Source organism: Panulirus ornatus, chromosome 42 (genome assembly GCF_036320965.1).
Source record: "Panulirus ornatus isolate Po-2019 chromosome 42, ASM3632096v1, whole genome shotgun sequence".
Taxonomy (NCBI): domain Eukaryota; kingdom Metazoa; phylum Arthropoda; class Malacostraca; order Decapoda; family Palinuridae; genus Panulirus; species Panulirus ornatus.
Window position 1 is genome coordinate 1,589,991 of NC_092265.1, and position 25,206 is coordinate 1,615,196.

A 25,206-nucleotide genomic window follows, 5' to 3' on the forward strand; every position below is an offset into this window, starting at 1 on the left:
TCAATGTCATTTTGTGAAGAGCATCCCTTGTAGCGGGCTGTGGGAGAGAGTTAATGAATGTCATACTTTGTCCAGATGCGAGGCTCTGCTACTCTTTAATGACAGTCTCCTGTTAGGTAGATAAACCCTAACCCTGGATTGTTGGGTAAAATTGAAACTCTTAAAGTTAGAGATAGCCTTATTCGCATCAACTCAAAGATTAATAAAAAAGAGCACTGTGCCTAATGCCATGTTAAATCTTTTGGGGACCTTTTACACATAACCAGAGATCATCGAGGGACTATTTATTTATTCACCGTGTAGCCCTAAAATCTAAGTGTGGTTTAAGAGATTCGTTTTATCGGCTCATTCTATGCTTTACACCAGAGCACATGATTTAAGAAAGGCAGTGTTTGCCATAGTCTTCCTCAGAAACCCTTCATTGGAGGGAATTTAAAAAAGAGGTGTTTGTCACTTATCTACCACCTTTGTCAGATGGTACCTTTGTACAGACATTGTGGGTGTATTCTCTGTGGCTCTGGAGAATTCTCGTTCAGGAGCAAGATTCCAGTGTGACTCCAAATCACCAATTAAGGTTTCATTTTTGCTTTTGGGTTTAGTCTTCTTGTCTGAAAATTTTTGTCTAGAGCTTCTATTTAGTGGATATTCTGTCATGCTTGCACATCTTGTACATACAAGAACTTACAAATTGTAAGAGATTTTGCCCAAATGGCAGGGCTAATGTAATGTCTGCACTACAAAAAAGGAGAGAAGAATGTAGTGTTGAAAAAAGTGAAAAACTTTTTCTCTTAGGTGGTGTCCCATTATTTCTTGGGTCTGCCATCCCCTCTTTCTTCAAAAATCATTTCTTTCTACCATCTACTATTGTTTTTGGTTTGACACCTAGGATCTTGAATCCTTAGCTGCTAAGTGGTTAGGAGTTAGTTGGTTAATGACATCATTTCTCTGGCAGTCTTTGATCTACTGAAGGCTTGCCTAAAAGGGGCATGCTGATGCTGCAGTGGTTGAGTGGATAGTGAAGGGAGAGGAAGGCCTTTGTTTCTCCAACAGAGACACAAAAGGTTGGAAGGTTCTAACTCTGATTATCCAAGAGAATACCTCATATATATGGGACACCACTCCCAAGAGAAAAGGTTTTTCAAATTTCACAACATAAATTTTTTTCTAAATTCTACTCTACCACTTCCTTGTCTTCCTTTTGTTTCACTCCAGTGGAGTATGAACAGTAGTTAGCTTTCCTCACAACTGTGGTGAAAACCTTGCTCATGTACTCAGTTCTGTGGGGTATGCTTACCTAATTTTGTTTTATTTTTGTATCTTCACAGTTCAATGCTTTCTAAACTCTTTTAGAATCCCAAACATCTCATGTTGAGTTTTCACGTGTCTCCATTCCCTCATGAGTATAATTGAGCATTCAAAATTACCAGATCACTTAATTTATCACAGTTTTACTTTGTGTCTTATCTTGTTTAATTTCATGTATCTTCTTTCCTGAGAAAGCTGAACCCATATTCCATATCTCAATTTCCATGTATTTTCTTAATGATGAATCTTGACCCACATTGTGTTTCCATTCCATTTGCTTTGCACTTTTAAGTAATTATAGTAAATATTTTCACTCATGTTATGCAGCAAAACTCTCCTTGGCTGCATAGCTGGCTTCTTCACACACATAAGCCTTGTCAACAGCATAGAACAGCATATGTTATTTCACACTTTAATTTCGAGGCTTGATAGAAAGTCATTATTGGGGCTCCAAAAGGACACTACCCTTCCAGCAACTTTACTCTTAGTTTTGCTCTATCCTTTTTCTCTTCACTTTGAAAAGATAAGAGGGTGAACTATATAGATATCCTCCCTGGCCATAATTGAATGTATGTAAGCAAAGAAAGCACTTTGTTTGATGTGACATCAATAATGTTTCTAATGATGTCATATCACAGAAAGCAGCACAGATAACATCACATTGATAAATTTTTATTTTTCATATTTTATACTTGATCGCCGTTTCCCGTGGTAGTGAGGTAGGGCCAGGAAACAGACGAAGAAAGACTCATCCACTCATATACACACGTATCTACATTCATGCATATACACTTACATATATGTACATATACATATCAACATATACACATTTACATACACATACATATCTCTTCTTTTACACTAGTCGCTGTCTCCCGTGTCAGCGAGGTAGCGCAAGGAAACAGACGAAAGAATGGCCCAACTCACCCACATACACATGTATATACATAAATGCTCACACACGCACATATACATACCTTTACATTTCAACGTATACATACATATACATACACGGACATATACATATATACACATACTTGCTGCCCCCATCCACTCCTGTCGCCACCCCGCCACACATGAAATTGCACCCCTCCCCCTGCGCGAGTGCGAGGTAGCGCTAGGAAAAGACAACAAAGGCAACAACATAATCAGTGATAAGGAAAGGAAGGGCTCATTAGCGAAAAGGTCTTCAATGAGATGTACCCCTGATGATGCACATCACCGAAAGTGACTTTTTACTTGTGGCGTTGCCACATGGAGTCCATAATGCCTGCATTTATATATTATTTTGCTTTGTCGCTGTCTCCCGTGTTAGTGAGGTAGTGCAAGGAAACAGACGAAAGAATGGCCCAACCCACCCACATACACATGTATATACATACACGTCCACACATGCAAATATTCATACCTATACATCTCAATGTATACATATATATACACACACAGACATATACATGTATAAACTTGTACATAATTCATACTGTCTGCCTTTATTCATTCCCAATACCACCCTGCCACACATGAAATAACAACCTCCTCCCCCACATGTGGGCGAGGTAGCACTAGGAAAAGACAACAAAGGCCACATTCGTTCACACTCAGTCTCTAGCTGTCATGTATAATGCACTGAAACCACATACATTTATACACATGTATATATTCATACTTGCTCGCCTTCATCCATGTATCTTTCTAGATCTGGAAGATATCAAGCTTCAGCTGGAATGTGCTTTGGGAAAGGAGTTGATAGAGAAGCAGCTGTGCCGACAGAGGAAGGAGAGTGAAAATGAATCCATCATAGAGTGGGATAAGAAGTTAGTGCTAAGGAATTTTTTATACAGTATATGCTGTTAGTCATTTGTTCTGTAACCCCTGTATTTATTTGTTTTCACAAAGCACACAAATATAACTTCAGGACCATTAAACCATAACCATATTAGCAGTTTAGATACTGATTTGCAGCTTATCAGGTGTGTCATTTGTTTTCAGGAAAGTGGCTTGTACAGATTTTTCCATAAATACCTTAGTCACACTACATACTGTTGCATGATCTACTCTTGCTCCTATGGTGCAAAGATACACATTTTGCTCTGTGATTTTACCTCATCCTTGGTCATTCTTTTCCCTTATTTCTCCACATTTCATTTTTGCCAGGATTTGCTTTATTTGGTTCTCAAGTGAAAAAGAGTTTCATTGGTTTGGTGGGTTTCTGTAATTAGCATAATTTAAATGTGAGTGAGTGATTCTCTAATGTGTATATGCTCGACCAATCCAGTTGAACTGGGAATGGTCATGATAAAAGATTTAAAGAACATGTCACATTTTGTCGTATGCAAGGCTTTCACAGCCTCTTCTTTCTTCACCACATCACTTTCCATCTCTCTCTCGCCTTACATGCCTCCCAGAACCAAAGCCCTCCATCTGCCTTCCTATCCTCAGACACATTCAACAATCCTTCAGATTTCTCACTCCATCTCATTCCTCTTGACCACATTACTGCCTATTACCACTTACCCATTATCTGCTTTTGCTGATGTTTTCATTTGTTCTCATTCCTCTCACATTATCAGCTTCCTTCCAAAACATCTTATTCCCTGATGTTTACTGGTACTTGTTCACCCCAAATCTCATTAGCTCTCGTTTTCAACACCTGCACATTCTTCATGACCATTTGCTGTTTTCTCTTGTATATTTCCCAATCATTTGAACTCCTTCCATGTAATCACTGCCTCTACACTTCTCTTTTACTTTCACTTTACTTTGTCATCCCATCACTCATTACTCTGTCTCATGTCCCCATCTCTTCCATGGCATACACGTGTCTTACACATGCCAGCATTGCTTCCTTAAATACCCTCCACTCTTCACCTACTCCCCTACCTTAGCTTCCTCCCATGCCTTTCTCTACCCCCTAGCTTTATTTCACTTCCACCGTCCTTTTCTCATTCTTGTCATTTCCTCTTTTCAAAAAACTTTTACAGATCTTCACCCTGCAGATCTTCACTCTTGCCTCCTTTGTATTTAAATCACCCATCACTAATACCCAGTCTCTTACATGAACACTACAGGTACACTCACTCAGCTGCTTCCAACACATTTGCCTCATGATCTTTCTTCTCATGGCCACGTACATAAGCGCTAATAATCACCCATCTCTTGCCATCCACTCTCAGCTTTACCCACATCAATCATGAATTTATTTCCTTATGCTCTATCATACATCCACACAACTGCTTCAGGAATAGCGCTACTTCTTCCTTAGCTCTTGTTCTCTCCTCAACCCTTGACTTTACTCCTGAGACATTTCCAAACCCTTCTTTCCCTTAACACTCTTGAGCTTTGTTTCACTCAAGACCCAAACATCCAGGTTTCTTTCCTCAGACATACTACCTTACTCTTCTCTTTTCTCATCTTAGTTACACCCACACACATTTACACATCCCAGCCTGTTTCGCTCCTTCTCCTGTTCCTTCCTTTAGAAACTCAAATGAAAGAAGGGAATTCCAGCCCCAACTTCTCCCCCCTTTAGTTGCCATCTATGACATCCAGGGAATACAGATGTAGCCTTCTTCCTCTCCTGCCCCAGGGATAATACGATATAATATTAATACCTTTCAATTTTTAACCATTTACAGCAGAGAAAAACAGAATCGTCGTGGTAGCAAAAGGATTAGTGAATCAGAGAAGGGTAAATCAGCTATCAGTTTCGCTCCAGCGAAAAAGACTGGAGAAAAACTTATTGAAGCAGAGAAGGCTGAGACTGGCAAGGTAACAACAAAATGATATACTCTGTGATGTACAGGAACTCTTATGTAACATTTCACTATATTTCTTTTATTTCCAGCATTCTTTGATTAGTCAACTGTGCAACATTTAAGTGCTTATGTCATTGTATTTCTCGTAGGTTCTTCTTTGTACTGTCATAGAAGAATTTTCTTTTTAAAATCACTTCTTCTTCATTCATGACCTTTATTATTTAGAGAATCATAGTGATGCTGTCATAGTGCTTGTAATGATTTTTTCTGCTTTTGACCGATTTTATAAGTTGTCATACATTGACCAATTGACTTAAATGCAAATCAACCCTGACACAAAAAGCCCACTCACTGTGTCTACTGTAGGCTTGCCATGCACAGCTCCCAAAATTAAGGAAACTAGAGTGACGAAGCTTACGGCTTTAATGACAGCACAATTGTAACAGATACCTCCCATCATTTACATTTTATACTTCTGTATGCTGTCCCCAGTTACTATATTATCATTGACTTCATTTCTTTTGAGAGAGAAACTGCAGAAGTTGGTGACTGAGTCTAGAAAAGTGTGTGAAAGGAGAAATTGTGGAAATTTAAGGTGTCTAGCTTTGCCCTGTAACTCACATTCTTTGATAACTGATATCATCTTTGTTGCCCTCAAGTAGACCTTCTGTATCAGTTTTGCACTTCTTTAGGTGTGGTAACTAAACTTGAGAAGCATATTCCAAGTTTATCCTTTTATAGGACATAATGGCTTGCTTAATATTTCTTTGTTAATGCCTTTCAATTATTTGCTAGCACATAGTTAGTCTTCTTAACTATTCTTTTAAGATGGGACTCTATCAAAAGGGTTGGTACAATGTAGACTCCCAGGTCTTTCTCACACACAGATACTTGTAGTTTATTTGTTTGCTAGATGATATTCATATTGAGACCCTCTTGCACTGTGACCCATTTTTATTACTGTATTCTTTCGTCTGTTTTCTTGTGCTACTTCGCTAATGCGGGAGACAGCGACTAACTATGATGAATAATAAGTGAATATTTACTTAGTGGCCTTTGTTGTCTTCTCCTTGCGCTACCTTGCGCACATTTGGGGAGAGGGGGTGGTTATTTTCATGTGTGGCGGGGTGGCAATGGGAATGAATAAAGGCAGACTATGAATTATGTGCATGTGTATATATGTATGTGTCTGTGTGTATATATATGTATACATTGAGATGCACAGGTATGTATATTTGTGTGTGTGGATGTATATATATGTATATATACATGTGTATGTGGGTGGGTTGGGCTATTCTTTCGTCTGTTTCCTTACACTACCTCGCTAACATGGGAGACAGTGACAAAGCAAAATAGATAAATAGATATTACTTAAATTAAACTTCATTAATCACATGTCATACTAACTTTGGAGTCTGTGTGTCCCTATGTAAGTTGATGTAATCCAGCTCATTTTAGACTTTCTTCATCGCTTATATGTCGTCTGTAAGCGTATTCAAGGAGGAGTCCTTTCTGTCCAGCAAGTCACTTATGTAGATCAAGAAGAGTGATAGTTCCAGAAACTGAGGCTCTCCATTGGTAACCTTAACCTAATTTGAGAAGGCTTTCCTGATGTGTATCCTTTGTTCCTTTTCTGTAATATAATTTTATATCCATCAAAGGAATATCCTTATTTCTGCCTTATTTCATAATTACCTTTCTATGCAGTATAGTGTCAAAAGGTTTCTAATAGTCCAGATACAAACACTCCACCCAGTCTACTCTTTTCTTCAATACAGAGCTCGCTTTTTCATAGAAATCTAACTGCTTTGTCATGCATGAATTCCCTTCTGAGAAACTGTTTTGTCTTTCACTTAGGTAGTTTCTCTTCTGCAGGTAGTTACCCATTTGCTTTCTGGATCTCTTCTAGTATCTTACAGACAACACTTCTCAATGAGATTGGTATGTAGTTTAGTGCCTTTTCCCACTCATGTCTTATAGATAGTTATACTGTTTTTTTGTATTTTATCATCAGTCCTTCACTTCTGTAAGAAAAAAGATATTATTCTCCATTTTGAAAATTTCCAAAATCTAATGTGACCATGAAATAAAGAATATGACAGTCTGCAAGGGGTTAAGAAATATATTGGACCTTACATTTTCAGAGATATTCACATAACAGTGAAAAGAGAGTCAGTTCAGAGGTATATTTCATCTACTGCTTTTACTCTCATAATACCTCGCAAACGCGGGAGACAGCGACAAAGTATAATAAAAATAATATTTTAGTAAAACAAGCTGAAAAGTGCTGGAGTATAGCCTGAGTGTTTGTTTAGCTGCTTTGTGCATGTTTCATTGTTTATCTGACCCACAATGAAATATTTTTTTGATTATTACTATGTTTATTGTTGTATGATATCATTTGCCACGTTATAATCTTGAGTTTTTATAACAACATGGTTGTAAAAGTTTGTAAAATTACCTGCTGTACCAGTTAAGCACAGTGTTGACAAGGTTTAGGGGCACTGACAACACTGCCCTCACTTCTTCTAGAAATGCTATGTCCTGCCTCATCTTGGTAGATTTTCAGTGCTGGAAGAGTCAGTGTCCAGATAACTCAAAGACAGTTCATCATCATCATGTAATTCAGGGTCATTTACCTGATCCTGTAAATGTAGCTAAAACCATTTGGTTTATTAGAAAACTTATGAGAATGTGCTGTCATTGATATGACTTGAAGATGGCTGCCCAGAGGGAAAAGTTCTCATGTGTGGCCTCAAAACAGAGTTACAAAACATGCATAGATTTACATCTATGGAAATGTAGGTATTTAAGTACAATTTGCAAAATGAAAGAGTGGAAGATATGGAATATTTTTGTGTGCATAACACCATTTAAAGGGAAATTGCAAGGTATTGAAGGGGGCTTTGGATTATTGTTAGAAAAAGGAAGTTAAATGTGAATCCTAATAGGATCCGATTTGTATATAAGAAGGGGAATTTAATGTGGTTTAGTTGGTTTGTGAGTGGTTAAAAGGTTTCAGAATTTCAGATATTATGGAATGTTCTTAATGAAGATGGAGGAATTTATTATTTATTTGCCAAAACATCTAGGAGAGTAATGAATAGTAGTTATATTGCTGGCAAAGTGAAGGGTAAAGACATGAGACTAAGTTTGACTGAGCTTAATAGAAATTATAGTTCGTCCTTCCTTGATGTTTAGGAATGAAACATAATTGTGGCAACAAAATTTCTGAGGTAATGCAAACTATGGTAATGGAGTTTGTCATACTGATAATGATACTGGCATTTAGGATGAATGCATGGTTGAAGGATGATCTGAACTGGAAAAAGAGTTTAGAAGTATATAGGTGAGAGGAATGTAGGGAGGAATGTAATCATGGAAGAGTGTTTAGAATTTTGCAAGGATAAGTGCACAGGAAGAGAACCTGCATGTGTAATATCTTCTAGATATTTGGAAACTTTTAGATGCATACATCTTACATATTGTGGATATTTTCCACTAATTTTGCTGATTAAGAAACCATGACAAAATGAAACTTCGAGGTATGCCATATTTTGGTTTATAATTATTTAGAGAGCATATGAAGTCTGTTGGGGATGAGAGAGCTTGGGAAGTGAGTCAGTTGTTGTTCGCTGATGATACAGCGTTGGTGGCGGATTCATGTGAGAAACTGCAGAAGCTGGTGACATTGTTTGGTAAAGTGTGTGGAAGAAGAAAGTTAAGAGTAAATGTGAATAAGAGCAAGGTTATTAGGTACAGTAGGGTTGAGGGTCAAGTCAATTGGGAGGTGAGTTTGAATGGTGAAAAACTGGAGGAAGTGAAGTGTTTTAGATATCTGGGAGTGGATCTGTCAGCGGATGGAACCATGGAAGCGGAAGTGGATCATAGGGTGGGGGAGGGGGCGAAAATTTTGGGAGCCTTGAAAAATGTGTGGAAGTCGAGAACATTATCCCGGAAAGCAAAAATGGGTATGTTTGAAGGAATAGTAGTTCCAACAATGTTGTATGGTTGCGAGGCGTGGGCTATGGATAGAGTTGTGTGCAGGAGGATGGATGTGCTGGAAATGAGATGTTTGAGGACAATGTGTGGTGTGAGGTGGTTTGATCGAGTAAGTAACGTAAGGGTAAGAGAGATGTGTGGAAATAAAAAGAGCGTGGTTGAGAGAGCAGAAGAGGGTGTTTTGAAATGGTTTGGGCACATGGAGAGAATGAGTGAGGAAAGATTGACCAAGAGGATATATGTGTCGGAGGTGGAGGGAACGAGGAGAAGAGGGAGACCAAATTGGAGGTGGAAAGATGGAGTGAAAAGGATTTTGTGTGATCGGGGCCTGAACATGCAGGAGGGTGAAAGGAGGGCAAGGAATAGAGTGAATTGGAGCGATGTGGTATACAGGGGTTGACGTGCTGTCAGTGGATTGAATCAAGGCATGTGAAGCGTCCGGGGTAAACCATGGAAAGCTGTGTAGGTATGTATATTTCCGTGTGTGGACGTGTGTATGTACATGTGTATGGGGGGGGGTTGGGCCATTTCTTTCGTCTGTTTCCTTGCGCTACCTCGCAAACGCGGGAGACAGCGACAAAGTATAAAAAAAAAAAAGAAAAAAAAATTTTTTTGTTGATTATTGTCATTGATTTTGTTTGACCAAATCTCTCCCATTTCAGGTTCATATTGCTGTATACAAGTACTACATAGAAGCTATCGGTATTTTATCCACCGTTTTGACTCTTTCATTTTATGTTGTGTCTCAAGCCTGCACAGTAGGTTCCAGTGTCTGGCTTTCATTATGGGCTGAAGAAGAATCTACAGATGCAAAAACAAGAGATATGTATTTAGGTGTGTATGGAGCACTGGGCATTGGACAAGGTTAGTATTACCCATTCATGTTATTTTTCTGTCTGTATCCTTTAAGAAGGTAAATGCATTGTTTTTTTTTTCTCTTTTAAAGTTAGTCAGGTATTGTTGGAAATTAAATGTTTGAGGATAACATGTGGTATGACGTGGTTTGATCAGGAAAATGATAAAAGGGTAAGAGAGAGGTGTGGAAATAAGAAGAGTATAGTTGAGAGAGGTGAAGAGGGTGTGCTGAAATGGTTTGGGCATATGAAAGGAATGAGTGACTGTATTTACTACCATTCCTCTGTTATACTGTCATTCCCTTCTTGATGAATCCACCTCACACTACATATGCCCTTCAGGCATTTTATTCCTTACTTGGCCATGATCTTCCTTATTTTGCATTTGTGACACAAGACTCGCATCCATGCAACACTGTTGGGACGACCCTACTTTTGTACATACCATCTTTCTCCTAATAGACACTGAGCTCCTTCAAGAACATTAGACCGTAGCCCCTTCTTTCACCCTGTGACCCAATTCAGCCCACATGGTTCCATCTGCTGCCATATCCTTTCCTAGTTACCTAAAGCACTCCACTTCCTTTTGGCCCTTTCATTTCAAACTTGGACTCATACCATGCTATCTTATCACCTTGCTGCATGTCATTACCTTACATTTGCTCACATTTATGCTCTGACTTCTGGAGTTTCTCTTTGGAGTCAGCTATGAGAGCCATGTCATCTGTAAACAGCAATTGATTCACCCATGCACTCTACCCTAAGTATTCAATAGACCTGCCCCATTCTCTTAAAAAACTTGCATTCACCTTCCTCACCACCCCATCCATAAACAGATGAAAGTCATTGTGATATCATACTTGCATGGCACAAGGAACCATGCTCTCTCCTCCATATATACTCACCCACATACCTTGCATTTCTGATAAAACACACATGCCTTACACTTCTGATAAAAAAACCTGAATTTATTAATTTTTCATTTACCTTACCAAGCCTGTTTGTCAACCCTCTTGTATTCTTTTTCAGATCCTTAAATGCCACACAATTTCTAAGCACACATTGAGTTCACACATTCTCTGCCTTTCCTGAATCCATATTTTTCACCCTCCTTCAGATGCTTTGTGCATATCACTATCATTTCATTCACCTCTTTCCCATACGCTTTACTGGGTATACTCAACAGACATATACCTTATCAACTGGAGCATTCAGGTTTGTCACCTTTGCCTTTATGTTTGTATGAAATACAAACCTTTTTTTGTAACCTGCAGAAAAGTTGAAAACTAAATGGCTTTGAGTTGGACTCATGAACGTAATTCCAATTATTTTATTTTTGAAGCATTGAATTTCATTATGAATACAAGAAAGTGATTTTCAAACTGTAATTTAGAAAATAGAGTGCTTATGAAAATCAAGAGTAATTCTAACCCAGCAGTAGGTAGTAGTTGGTAGGCAGCCAACAACCAGCGAGGTATATTACCAGTACTACCTGCCTGAGTATCGGAAGGGTTATTGACAGCTGCAAAGTGGTTATCAAGTTGAATTTCTCTGACCCAGGTAGCTGTCTTTTCTCTCTGCCTCACCCACACATGGACTACCGGCATTTTGTCCACAAATATACTATCCTTCCCTATCATACATAACTTTTAACAACACCTAATTCACACAGCTCAATCTTTGTAACTCGATATTCCTGCAGTGACCACTGTGAGCTAGCCCAGTCTTATGGCAAAATGATGGGAGCAGTAGATAGTAGTAATAGTTAGGAACATTTAGGCAGGTGCATTAGATAGAAGTAGTCAGTAGGAACATTAGGTTGGAGCCTTTATGAACACTTCCCTAGAGTTACCCTCAGCCGGTGGCCTGTTAAGGGTGAGGCATTAAAGGCTAAAAAGTGACACTAGAGTTCACTAGTTATGGAGACTATTGCTGTGGCCACCCCTTTGAGGGAGGGAGTTTCAACTGGGAACAGCCATCAGAGATATATGACGTTTATCGATCTAACTCAGCACATATGGTGGATGTGAATGACTGTAGTGGTAGGTAATAGTTTAGGATTTATGGAAAAACTGTAAGCAGGGGTGCAGGAATTACAGTCATGCTGCATGGCTTTGAGAAACTTAAAAAGTAGACTGAAACATGTTAGATGGCATCATAAGAATATCTGTTACTACAGGAAGCATTTTACTGGGAGATATTGGAAAATCTGGATACAAGAGCTCTGATTTGTTGAATGCTAGACGATATAGATTTTAGTATGTATTAGTTGGTTGGCAGCCAGTGACCTGGGTGTTGGTTGGCAACCAATGACCTGGAAGGTATCTTACCAGTATTACCCACCTGGGTATCTGGAGGGTTAATAACATCTGCATAATGAGCCAGTGGTTCATTGGTTGTCAAGTTATGCTCTTGTGACCCAGATAGCTGTCTTTTACCTCTGCCTCATCCACATGTGGACTACTGACATTCTGTCCACAAACTATGATCTCTCCTTGTCTTTCATAACTCTTCAAAACACTTAATTCACACAACTCATTTTGCATAACTCTAGTTTTTCTTGCAGTGAGCACTATGTGCAAGCCCTACTTTTTGGCAAACTGGTTGGAGCAGTAGATAGAAGTATTAGGTGGGAACATTTAGGCGTGAACATTAGGTAGAAATATTAGGTAGAACTAGTTGTAAGGAACATTGTCAGTAGGAACATTAGGTAGGAGCCTCAGCAAACACTGCACTAGACTTGTCCTCTGCCAGTGGCTTGTTGAGGGACAGCCACTAAACACTTAGAAGTGGCACTGGAGTTCACTAGTTATGGTGACTCTATTACCCCTTTGAAGGAGTTCCTATAGGAACAGGCATCAGAGATGTAGAGAGACAGGTAGATACAAGATTTTTCTGTATAGTGACTGAGTGGCCAGCACCTTTGTTATAAGTGATGTTACTTGGAAAGACATTGTTAGCATTCCCGCATGTAAGAGTAGCGTACCTGTCAAACTGTATTTTCTGCTTGAAATGTAAGACCCTAATCATACTGTCCTTGCTGTCCTCGAGGTGAATATTAGGATTGGTATCCTGCTGAACAAGCCAAATAACACCTAATACATCACATGCTTTCTTGATGAATGTATTGTTTTGAAGTTATAGGTCATTATTCAATATCCTCTCTTTTATGAATGTCATCTCACAAAATGTCTTTGATGAGAGGCAGCATAAGTATCTTTTGCATTTTGCTAGAGGCCACCATGTTTGAGGCTCCATCTGTGCAATTTCAACATATTGGAGACTACTCACATTTGAGATGAAGTGAGGGATAATATTAGGCGTAGGTATCATTCTCCCCTTTGTAGTCCAGCCAGAAAATGCACCTTCCTTAGTGGGTGCTAAATGCAGTGGGTTCAGTAAAAACCCATAGAAAATGCGAGTATAGTGTTATTTTTCTCTATCTGCAAGTCATTAGTCAAAGAAGTAGCCATTAAGGACCAGCCACAGTTGCGCAGCCAGTAATGGCTAACTACAAGTGTACAGTTTGGTAGTTGTAGTTGCTGTTATAATGAATTGTCTGGATTATTTGTCCTTTTGTCATTTTTTTTTTTTTTTTTTATACTTTGTCGCTGTCTCCCGCGTTTGCGAGGTAGCGCAAGGAAACAGACGAAAGAAATGGCCCAACCCCCCCCCCCCCATACACATGTATATACATACGTCCACACACGCAAATATACATACCTACACAGCTTTCCATGGTTTACCCCAGACGCTTCACATGCCTTGATTCAATCCACTGACAGCACGTCAACCCTGGTATACCACATCGCTCCAATTCACTCTATTCCTTGCCCTCCTTTCACCCTCCTGCATGTTCAGGCCCCGATCACACAAAATCTTTTTCACTCCATCTTTCCACCTCCAATTTGGTCTCCCTCTTCTCCTTGCTCCCTCCACCTCCGACACATATATCCTCTTGGTCAATCTTTCCTCACTCATCCTCTCCATGTGCCCAAACCACTTCAAAACACCCTCTTCTGCTCTCTCAACCACGCTCTTTTTATTTCCACACATCTCTCTTACCCTTACGTTACTCACTTGATCAAACCACCTCACACCACACATTGTCCTCAAACATCTCATTTCCAGCACATCCATCCTCCTGCGCACAACTCTATCCATAGCCCACGCCTCGCAACCATACAACATTGTTGGAACCACTATTCCTTCAAACATACCCATTTTTGCTTTCCGAGATAATGTTCTCGACTTCCACACATTCTTCAAGGCCCCCAGAATTTTCGCCCCCTCCCCCACCCTATGATCCACTTCCGCTTCCATGGTTCCATCCGCTGCCAGATCCACTCCCAGATATCTAAAACACTTCACTTCCTCCAGTTTTTCTCCATTCAAACTCACCTCCCAATTGACTTGACCCTCAACCCTACTGTACCTAATAACCTTGCTCTTATTCACATTTACTCTTAACTTTCTTCTTCCACACACTTTACCAAACTCAGTCACCAGCTTCTGCAGTTTCTCACATGAATCAGCCACCAGCGCTGTATCATCAGCGAACAACAACTGACTCACTTCCCAAGCTCTCTCATCCCCAACAGACTTCATACTTGCCCCTCTTTCCAAAACTCTTGCATTTACCTCCCTAACAACCCCATCCATAAACAAATTAAACAACCATGGAGACGTCACACACCCCTGCCGCAAACCTACATTCACTGAGAACCAATCACTTTCCTCTCTTCCTACACGTACACATGCCTTACATCCTCGATAAAAACTTTTCACTGCTTCTAACAACTTTCCTCCCACACCATATATTCTTAATACCTTCCACAGAGCATCTCTATCAACTCTATCATATGCCTTCTCCAGATCCATAAATGCTACATACAAATCCATTTGCTTTTCTAAGTATTTCTCACATACATTCTTCAAAGCAAACACCTGATCCACACATCCTCTACCACTTCTGAAACCACACTGCTCTTCCCCAATCTGATGCTCTGTACATGCCTTCACCCTCTCAATCAATACCCTCCCATATAATTTACCAGGAATACTCAACAAACTTATACCTCTGTAATTTGAGCACTCACTCTTATCCCCCTTATCCCCTTTTGTCATACATCTAGTTTATTGTGGATGGGAAGAATTTGAGCAATTATTGTACATCCTTTGCTTGTCCTCTTAAGGCTTAGAAAGTCTTTCAAAATTAAAAGCCCATTTTAGTTAAGGGGTATGATACATTGTTAATTTCACTTGTTTCCAATGTCTTCTTTGAAGCACATGTAGTACTGCTTCGTAGAATTCAGAAAAAAATTAAGTGTTGTCTTATGAGATTTTTTTCAGTGTTGGGTGTCAATGTCCAAGGTACATGTGGTGTAAGACTTTTCTGTAGCTCACAATTTCTTGCTTTTGGTTTTAAGTTTTGGGTTGTATTACTTTATGCAACCTAATATGTTTATGTTTGTTCTGCAGCACTTTTCATCCTGGGTGGAGCATTTTCCTTGTCATTTGGAGCTCTTGATGCAGGAGCCAAACTTCATGCTGATATTCTTCACAGTGTCATGCATTTGCCAATGCATTTCTTTGATACAAATCCAGTTGGGCGTTTGATTAATCGCTTTGGCAAGGACGTTGACACTTTGGATAATATTTTGCCATGGACTCTACGCTCCTGGTTAATGTGCTTCTTCACGGTAGGTGATCCAGCTTCTTGAATCCAAGTGCATGCTTTATTAGTATGTATTGTGTTTGGGGTTTGCTTTTAACTTTGTGTGCATACATTTTGTCACATAAAAGGATTGCAAAAGTCTTGTTTTGTAGAATTGATTTTTTTATCCTTGAATTCTGGTCGAACTGAAATATCAGTTTATTAAGATAGCAGTCATATACAGTCTGTGGTTTACACTAGGAAGGTGAAGATGTGTGATGAAGAGGGTCAAGACATGAGAAGTGGAAGGAGGTTAACTGATTGATTAAGTGAACTGTTGAAAGCAAAAGGAATTTCATATAAGGATGTCAATAGAAGGACTGGTGGTTGTGAGCAGTGGCATCATTTTTTTGTGAGAAAATGTGTCCCACCTGATGACTTACAATTTCATTGAAGTAATTCAAAGGAATGTGAATGAAATAGACTACATGGTCATTTTAGTGTGGTTTTTGATGGAAGAGAGCATAACTCAAAGCTTAGTGTGGAAACAGTAGGAAACTAAACAGATGATTGAGAGGAGAAATACCTGTCTGCTAGGTGGATATGGAAAAACAAAACATGTTATTCATGAACTTCACTTGATTCTTCAAGCTTGTTCCAGAGGTGATTTTCATCTTGTTCTTAGCTACTTTAGTTGGTGAGTCATTCTATATATATTTACATTCTTAGTCAAGAAAGAGTACTTTGCCTCATTTAGGCTTACCTACAAGCTTTTATCCATTTCTTGTTATTGAGGAAGAGATAATACTTCTTCACTACTTCTTCACATTCAATAAGTTGTGAGGGAGCATGTATGTAATTTACTCCATGTAATTAGGAATTAGGTAAAAGATGATAAATGGATCGATAAAATTTCTTGGTGCTGTTTCTTTCTAGTTGTTTGAAAGCTGAAAAGAATCTTCTGTTAATCTCATGGAGGAATAACTTTGTTTGTAGCCCATTTATGTTAGAAGGAGGTCTGAAGGGAAAATTTGTGCTCATTAAGTACTCAGTATATTGAGATGATGCTGTAATAATGAAGTGTTGAATGCTAGCATTATACAGATATTTAGAAAACCACTTGATGGCAAAGAAAGTTCAAGAAATGTGACTATAAATGCAGTGCTCTCTTCTTTTACTGTACAAACTGAAAATTACATAAATAAATAGAGATTGGGATGATGTAGTAATTAGAATGCCTAATTACTACATCATCCCAATCTCGTTTTTTTTTTTTAATTTTCCAAAAGAAGGAACGGAGGGGGCCAGGTGAGGATATTCCAAAAAAGGCCCAGTCCTCTGTTCTTAACGCTACCTCGCTAATGCGGGAAATGGCGAATAGTTTAAAAGAAGAAGAAGAAGAATTATATAATAGAAAGATGAAAGCCCGAAGTGATGGTGAGTAGTGTTGTTAGGTTCCGTGAAGATAAAGTTATTGAGTGAGTGATATGTATGGACAAGTTTTGAAATTTATGTGAGCAGCAGGTGAAATGTGGGTGATGAAAAAGTGGAGAATGAAGAAGCCAGGAACTGTAGCAAATTTATTTGGGAATAATTGATGAAAAAATTGCACTGATGGAGTAATGGTGCAACAGAAGTGAGTTACTAAAATCAGAATAGAAAGAAAGTAGAGGTAGACCAGAGAGGATGGTAAAAAGCCCATGAAGAAAAGGTAGGCAAGGAAATAGTGGTAAATTTTGGTTTACAAGTTAATTGATAGATGGAAGAAAAGGTTATGGAATATAAGTTTGGGGAGACGCTATAAACGTAGAGGTTGGTGATGATTGCATCTTAAGTTTGTGCTGGGAACCTGGACAAACTTTATATGTTGGCCTGATGAATGGATGATGAAATTCATTTTGGGTAAGTGGAAGGTATTGAGTATGTGAGAGTGAAAGAATGCCTCATTGCATTTATCTCATAATGAGAATATATGTGTAAAAGAGACTTAGGGTTCAACATTTTGACTAACCTATCACCAGAGCTACACAAAAGGAGAATTGTGAGTAGCAAACAGTCATCTGACATTCATTTAAATTGCAAGTATATGTATGTGGAATTGCTTGGAATGCTATTCAGAACATGAATTTGACCAAAACTGGATTATACCTCTTAGATCTGGTCACTGTACTGGAAGAGACACAAGATCTAATAGAGAGGGTCAAGAGATCATCTAAGATAGTTCCTGAATTAAGACAGCTGTGGTACGATGAGAGACTGAGGGTAACAGATTCGTACATCTTAGAGGAGAGAAAAAAAGAGAGGAAAGAAAGGGTTACCTGATTATAGTGTTTAGGTTTCGGAATTAGTTGGACAGCATCAACAGAGAAATTCATCTTGAGATGGAATAAGGAAATTCATCTTGAGATGGAATAACAGAGGCCATAACAAGGAGCTAGAGAGGAGGTGTGTAAGAGGTGTGTAAGATGTGTGTACGGATAGAAATAGACTGTACAAGGAAACAGCAAATGTCAACAAAATACAAATGGTTGGGGCTTCTTGATTGTAGAACTCTGTCCCCATGTTGAACGAATTGATATTATAAGTAGGCATTTACTGTTGCCTGTGCTATACTATCATAAAAAAGCATGAGTTATGAAGAAGAGATTGAGTTGTGGATGAATGGAACAAGCTGAGTGGTGATCCCTCTTTCTACTGAAAGTTTCATATGGTATTTGGTCAAAAATATTAGCAGATGCTGTAGATCTGCCTTCCATTTAATTTTTCATTCTGATCTATATCTTTTTTCAAGTGTTTTCCAGAAGGTATCTTTTCTATCATTACATGGTTGATATGCCACTTAGTGCATCTTTTTCTTTTTCCTTCTTTTACAACCACCCCAATTTGTTCCACTGTTATCCTTCCATTTCTCTTTCAATACATCAAAGGTTTTGAACGCTTTACCTCTACCCTCTCATTTCCTTCTCAGTAACTACAGCCTGGCAATTTTTGAAAGACAGGTTGTATGTTTCCTCCGAAATTTGTAAATACTTTTCTTCATCTCTTCTTTTTCCCTTCCATTAACGTCTTATATTTCAGTTAAGGCCCTTCCTTGATGTACATCTTACTTATCCTATGCCCTTCCTGTAACCTTTCTGTAGATTATGAAAAAAGATTTCTGAACAAGAGCAAGTCTTAGAAATCAGATGGCACTCCACTTGTTTTATGTTTTGAAAGTGTGGCTATGTTTGCTTGTGTGTTTTGGTAGAACCTGTAAACCTAGATATTCCATACTTTTTTAAAACATGCATTGGTACAGTACATCCTAAAGAAGGAGGACCAATATGCATTTGTACAGTCAATCTATCCATCCCGACTGTCATTCTAGTGCATTTACTTTTGTTGCTTACGTAGTCATTGAATTTCTTCTGAACTCCTGAAGTGTCTTTGATCTTTTAGTTATCTTCTCCCCAATGTTCTTGAGGTGAGCACCACCAGTGATATCCTTTACTTTGTAGCCTATGGTCATCCTCTTTAGGAGGCTGGGAAATTTCTTGTCTTTCCTATTGATAGCTGCAAAACTATCCTTCATCCTTTTGTTCTGTTTTACCCAGTTTTCTGTCAAATTGATCAGTTTTCATAGTTTTTGATGGATCAACCCTTTCTTCTTTTAATACAAAAATTTCTTATCATCTTTGTCTTGAAAAACTTTCTTTTTTCAAGAAATTACCAATTTTTTGTATAATAATGACACGGAAGTTGCATATCCTTACTGCTTTAATTCTTCTCAAATTTGTGTTGTTCGTGTATTAGTCTCGTGTCAGCCACTTTGTAGACTCATTATATATAGGATATCCCAGTGGGATAGATGAATCCTAGTGAAGTTCAGTGCTTAGAAAACAGTTTCATCCTGTTTCTCATTTTACAGCTTATCACTATCTCCTCTTTTGGATGGCTCTCTCTCTCTCTCTCTCTCTCTCTCTCTCTCTCTCTCTCTCTCTCTCTCTCTCTCTCTCTCTCTCTCTCTCACTATATATATATATATATATATATATATATATATATATATATATATATATATATATATATATATATATGCAAGAGTTTTGGAGAGAGGGGCAAGTATGCCATCTGTTGTGCATGAGAGGGCTTGAAAAGTGAGTCAGTTGTTGTTCACTGATGATACAGCGCTGGTGCTTTGGATAAATTTCTTTGTAAGTACTCTTAGATAGGTAGGTAGTCTCTCTCTCTCTTTCTCTCTGCTATTCCATCCCATTTTCTTTTTAAAATTCGGGTGAGAAACTGGAGAAGTTGGTGACTGAGTTTGGTAAAGTGTGTGAAAGAAGAAAGCTTAGAGTAAATGTGAATAATAGCAAGGTTATTAGGTTCAATAGGGTTAAGGGACAAGCTAATTGGGAGGTAAGTTTGAATGGTGAAAAACTGGAGCAAGTGAAGTGTTTTAGATATCTGGGAGTGGATTTGGCAGTGGATGGAACCATGGAAGCAGAAGTGAGTCACAGGGTGGGGGAAGGGGCGAAGGTTTTGGGAGCGTTGGACAATGTGTGGAAGGTAAGAACGTTATCTCGGAGAGCAAAAATGGGATGTTTGAAGGAATAGTGGTTCCAACAATGTTATACGGTTGCGAGGCATGGACTATAGATAGGGTTGTGCAAAGGGGGGTGGATGTGTTGGAAATGAGATGTTTGAGGACAATATGTGGTGTGGAGTGGTTTGATCGAGTAAGTGATGAAAGGGTAAGAGAGATGTGTAGTACTAAAAAGAGTGTGGTTGAGGGAGCAGAAGAGGGTGTGTTGAAATGGTTTGATCACTTGGAGAGAATGAATTAGGAAAGATTGACAAAGAGGATATATGTGTCAGAGACTTAGGGAATGAGAAGAAGTGGGAAACCAAATTGGAGGTGGAAGGATGGAGTGAAAAAGATTTTGATTGATTGGGGCCTGAACATACAGGAGGATGGAAGGCATGCAAGGAATAGAGAGAATTGGAAGGATGTTGTATACAGGGGTGGACGTGCTGTCAGTGGATTGAACCAGGGCATGTGAAGTGTCTGGAGTAAATCATGGAAAGTTTTGGGGGGGCTGGATGTGGACAGGGAGCTGTGGTTTCGGTGCATTACACATGACAGCTAGAGACTGAGTGTGAACGAATGTGGCCTTTTCTGTCTTTTTCTAGCACTACCTCGGTGGGGGGTGGGCTGCTATTTCATGTGTGGTAGGGTGGCAACAGGAGAAGAGAGAGGTGACCTGATCACCTCTCACTCTTTTAAAGGAGTCAACAAAGTAGACAGCAGAAGGGTCTTTGACAAATGTAGGGATAAAGCAACCAGAAAACATAAGAAGTAAGGTAAGAAACTTTTAAGAAAGGATAGTGGCAGTATTACATGACAGCTAGAGACTGAGTGTGAACGAATGTGGCCTTTGTTGTCTTTTCCTGGCTCTACCTCGCGCACATGAGGGGGGAGGGGGTTGTTATATTCATGTGTGGCGGGGTGGCGATGGGAATGAATAAAGGCAGACAGTATGAATTATGTACATGTGTATATATGTATATGTCTGTGTGTGTGTGTATATGTATGTATACTTTGAGATGTATAGGTATTTATATTTGTGTGTGTGGACGTGTATGTATATACATGTGTATGTGGGTGGGTTGGGCCATTCTTTTGTCTGTTTCCTTGCGCTACCTTGCTAACGTGGGAGACAGCGACAAAGCAAAGTAATAAAAAAAGAAAAAAAGAAATATTTCTATTGTTTAAGAGTGGTTGATAAGTGGAATTGATTGATGGTGGACTTGAGTGATGCAGATAGCATACATAAATTCTAGAGATTGTGTAATAGTAGAGAGTGTTCATGAGATGGGGCCTCATGAGTGTAAAATTTCCTCATTGTACAGTATGAATAGGTAATTACAAAATAGATATTGTCAAGGGCAGGATCAACAGGATGGTCATAGAATACTAGAACAGTTTAAGCAACTCACTAGGAAATGCACATGTTTTAAGACATTACACAACATTAATTAGAGAACCATGTTGCTGCCACCATTTGTAAGGAGGCTTATGTTGACTGGAGAAATTACAAGCCTCCATTTACATAAGAATAGTAAAATTACTTACAGGTCATGGGTTCTACTTTAAGAATGAGTTAAGTCATGTTTCCAGGATTAATTACTCCGAAGAATAGTAGGTTTGAATGTCAAAGATTTATCTTCTGATGTTATCTTTTATTATTAAATTTGTAGTATTCAACAAAGTTTATCACAATTAGCGGCCAGCTAACAAACACACATTGACATTCCCACACATGCCATGTAACCTCAGTGGCTGGCATTCAACTCTGTATCGTCTGCTTACAGGGCTAGTATTGGGATATTTTGACATATTAACAATGAAGCTTCCAGAAGGACCCTCACTTGTTGCCTGAGTGCACAGAACTATAACGAAAGCCACTAATATAGTTGTGTGCTGCATGAAAAAAATACTTGGAGTACTACTCTTATACAGGGTCTGCAAAAAGCCTTGTCTACCTCCATATATTTTCAAAGGCTATACACAGCTAAGTTTTATTGTGCACATGAGCATTTGATGCTTTTAGGATATCACTTTAATTTGATCATTAAAACTAGTGTTTCTAATGGTTTTAGCACCAACAACTCACCTCAGGGTGCCACAGGCTATCTGTAGGGAAAATGTTCTTTCTTTACTCTTTCTGGCTGCCACTTCATTTTGGGAATTTCTCTTCTCTAGGCATTTAACTTCTTCCACCTGAACTTCTAGGTGGTTAGTTCTTATTTTGTATGGTGGAGAAAGCCTGAATTCAAGCTGCTTACTGCAACACCTCATTAGTGCATCACCTTATTCAGGAGATGAAGACCCTATGGACTCAAAGCATGGACCTAGATGCTTCAGGAACCTTGCCAGTTCCATGCCCAGATGTCTGCAGATGGGAATCAAGGCCAAATGAGAGACGACAAAATACTGAAATTCAAGTGTTACAGTGTCTTTTGAAATTTATTGAGAGAGAGAGAGAGAGAGAGAGAGAGAGAGAGAGAGAGAGAGAGAGAGAGAGAGAGAGAGAGAGAGAGAGAGAGAGAAGGCTTTTACTGACACTATATCTGAGATGGCTCTAGCTCTGTGAAAATGCTCCACAGAATTAAGTCAAAAGCTCTTTTAAGTCCAACTTATCAGCTCTCCCAATCAGACTTCAAAACTTAACTCACCTCTTTGCCATACTGTAAATTCTGTCTCAAATATAGATATGCTTCTGTTTCTGCTCTCTAGAGATGACTGCTTGTTTGCTTCTGCCATTAGCTTTAACAGCTAGAAATCAGAAAGTCACTTCATCAAATAATCACAGTACAGGTAAATCACCGATTTTCCGGCAACTGATAGTTCGGCTTCTCCTTCAGTCCAGACAAAATTATGTGAGGGAACTTGAAATTACCATGGCCATCAGACTAGTTTACTGGGTGGCCACAGATGGCATTGTGTGTAGGGTGTGCTTATTTGCATTCTTTACACTGCTCTTGTTGGTGGTGATACCGCAATTCTGAGAGATTCTTAACTTATTTTGCTTAAATTTAATCCTAGCTATGGCGTCTAAGACATATGAGAGTGTCAGACATGGTGTCAAACATAAACACCCGTCCATATCGATCCAAGCTAAAGTAGAACTGTTGAAAAAAATGGACTGTGGTGTTTTAGTGGGTAAGGTGTGTGACATCTACAGTATTGGTTCATCAACTGTTTATTATATAAAGAAGCAAAGGGAGAAAATATTGAAATTCTATGCAGACAGCGATCTCAAGAAGCAAATGATTAAAAAACTATGAAAGATGGTAAGAGTACTGAGCACGATCGAGTGATGATGGAATGGTTTCGACAGCGTTGGAATGATGGAGTGGACTTGTCAGGTAGCATTATAATAGACCAGGCTAAGTTGCTCCATCAAGAACTTAAATTACAACATGAGTGCAAGTATAGTGAAGGATGGATTCAAAGATTCAAGAAGCGTCATGGAATTTCCATGAATAAAGTGTGCGGAGAAAAGTGGTCTGCAAACCACAAAGGAGCTGTCGAGTGTGTGGACAAATTTGTGAAACTCGTAGCTGACGAGCACCTCAGTCCAGAGCAAGTGTATAATGTATTTCATTTATTTATTTGATTTACATTTAATATTTGTTTGATTTAAATTTCTATCAGTCCGTGGTATACTTTAGACACATGGGAGATGTATAATTAGTGGGTTAGAGGTGTGTTGATGAATTATTATCATGTGACCGTGGTTGGTCCGGGAAAATGGTTAATTCGGCAAGGCTTTGGAACCAAGAGTGCAGAAAAATCAGTGGTGTGCCTGTATTGCCTTAGGTAACTGAAGGATGGGCTGTTGTGATGTTTGCTTCTTTTCCTACACCTCTGAGCTTTTAACTCTGTCTTCTCTTGTCTTTCTAAACAAGTTTGATGTACTCCATTTTAAAAGACAAAGCTTTCCACCTATTCAGAAACTTTAGATTATTCTTTTCCTCATTTTCTGTCGTTGGTTGGATCTTTTGACATCAAGAAAAATGGCAGATGCAGAGTGTAAAAAAGTTTAAAGAATTGTGTAAGAACAGGAGAATTTAATGTATTATTTTCTGTGAGTGTAGAACTTCCTTCTTATGGTATGTTAGCACTTATACACATTCCACTCACTCCCCATACTCTATATAATTCAGTACTTATGCATACATTTGTTTGTATGCTATGGTTCATTAGTTTTTTGATTTGTTGCAGCTGTTGGTGTCCTTATTGCTGAGGTAGAGAGTCAGTGCGCTATGGTTCTTGCATCTCAAAATATTCATCAGAAGTTATTGACCTGTGTAATGAGGCTACCACAGACTTTCTTTGATGTAAACACAATTGGCCGAGTCCTAAATCGATTTTCAAAGGATGTAGATGCTATGGACAACGAAATCCCAGATTTCATGCTTGACTTTCTTTGGTGTTTTCTTAATGTAAGTTGAATAATTAAAAAAAGGTAATGAAAAACTTTTCCTTTTTCTCTTTACATTTTTTAGATAGTTTATTCTTATGCTCTCTTTTTGCTTTCAAGCCAAGACATAGACTCCTGATTGTTTCAAGCACTCCTTTTTTTTATTGACCGAATCCTTGGTATAAAGTAATCTGAAAATTAGCTGGACTATGTATGGAGACAGAGTAAATATAATATTTATTTATTTACTTATTTTGCTTTGTCGCTGTCTTCCGCGTTAGGGAGGTAGCGCAAGGAAACAGACGAAAGAATGGCCCAACCCACCCACATACACATGTATATACATACACGCCCACACACACAAATATACTGGGGTGCCATCTGTATCTTTGTTACAACATATCTTGAAGCTCCTTTTCTTTTTGGCATCTTTTATTGAACTATTCCTCCCTCTGTCTCTGTTCCTTTCATATTTGAAGCTAAAGTGCCTGTGTTTTACTCCTTTATTAAAAATTTTAAAGACCCTTTCACCTCGGTACCAAGGTTCCCATCCACATAATTCTGTTTCTCAGTTCTTGCTGCCACAGAAATTAAGTTCTGTGTAGTGTCCACAGTTGTATCTCTTTTTTAAGGCTTTCCTCTTCTCTCTTTTAACATCCTCATTT

General features: G+C 38.7%; 1 protein-coding gene across 4 annotated transcripts in view; it reads left to right on the forward strand.

Moving 5' to 3' along the window:
• The window catches only part of LOC139761808 (multidrug resistance-associated protein 1-like), a 134,959-nt gene that overhangs the window by 50,270 nt on the left and 59,483 nt on the right, over positions 1–25,206 (forward strand). For 2 of the 4 annotated variants that reach the window (XM_071686294.1, XM_071686297.1), the window contains exons 18-21: positions 3,002–3,119; positions 4,941–5,073; positions 9,725–9,926; positions 15,398–15,618. In XM_071686294.1, the coding sequence (XP_071542395.1) occupies positions 3,002–3,119; positions 4,941–5,073; positions 9,725–9,926; positions 15,398–15,618 (674 nt within the window). Of the gene's footprint in view, positions 1–3,001; positions 3,120–4,940; positions 5,074–9,724; positions 9,927–15,397; positions 15,619–24,342; positions 24,564–25,206 lie in introns of all 4 variants that reach the window. The other 2 variants (XM_071686295.1, XM_071686296.1) reach the window with 2 other exon arrangements.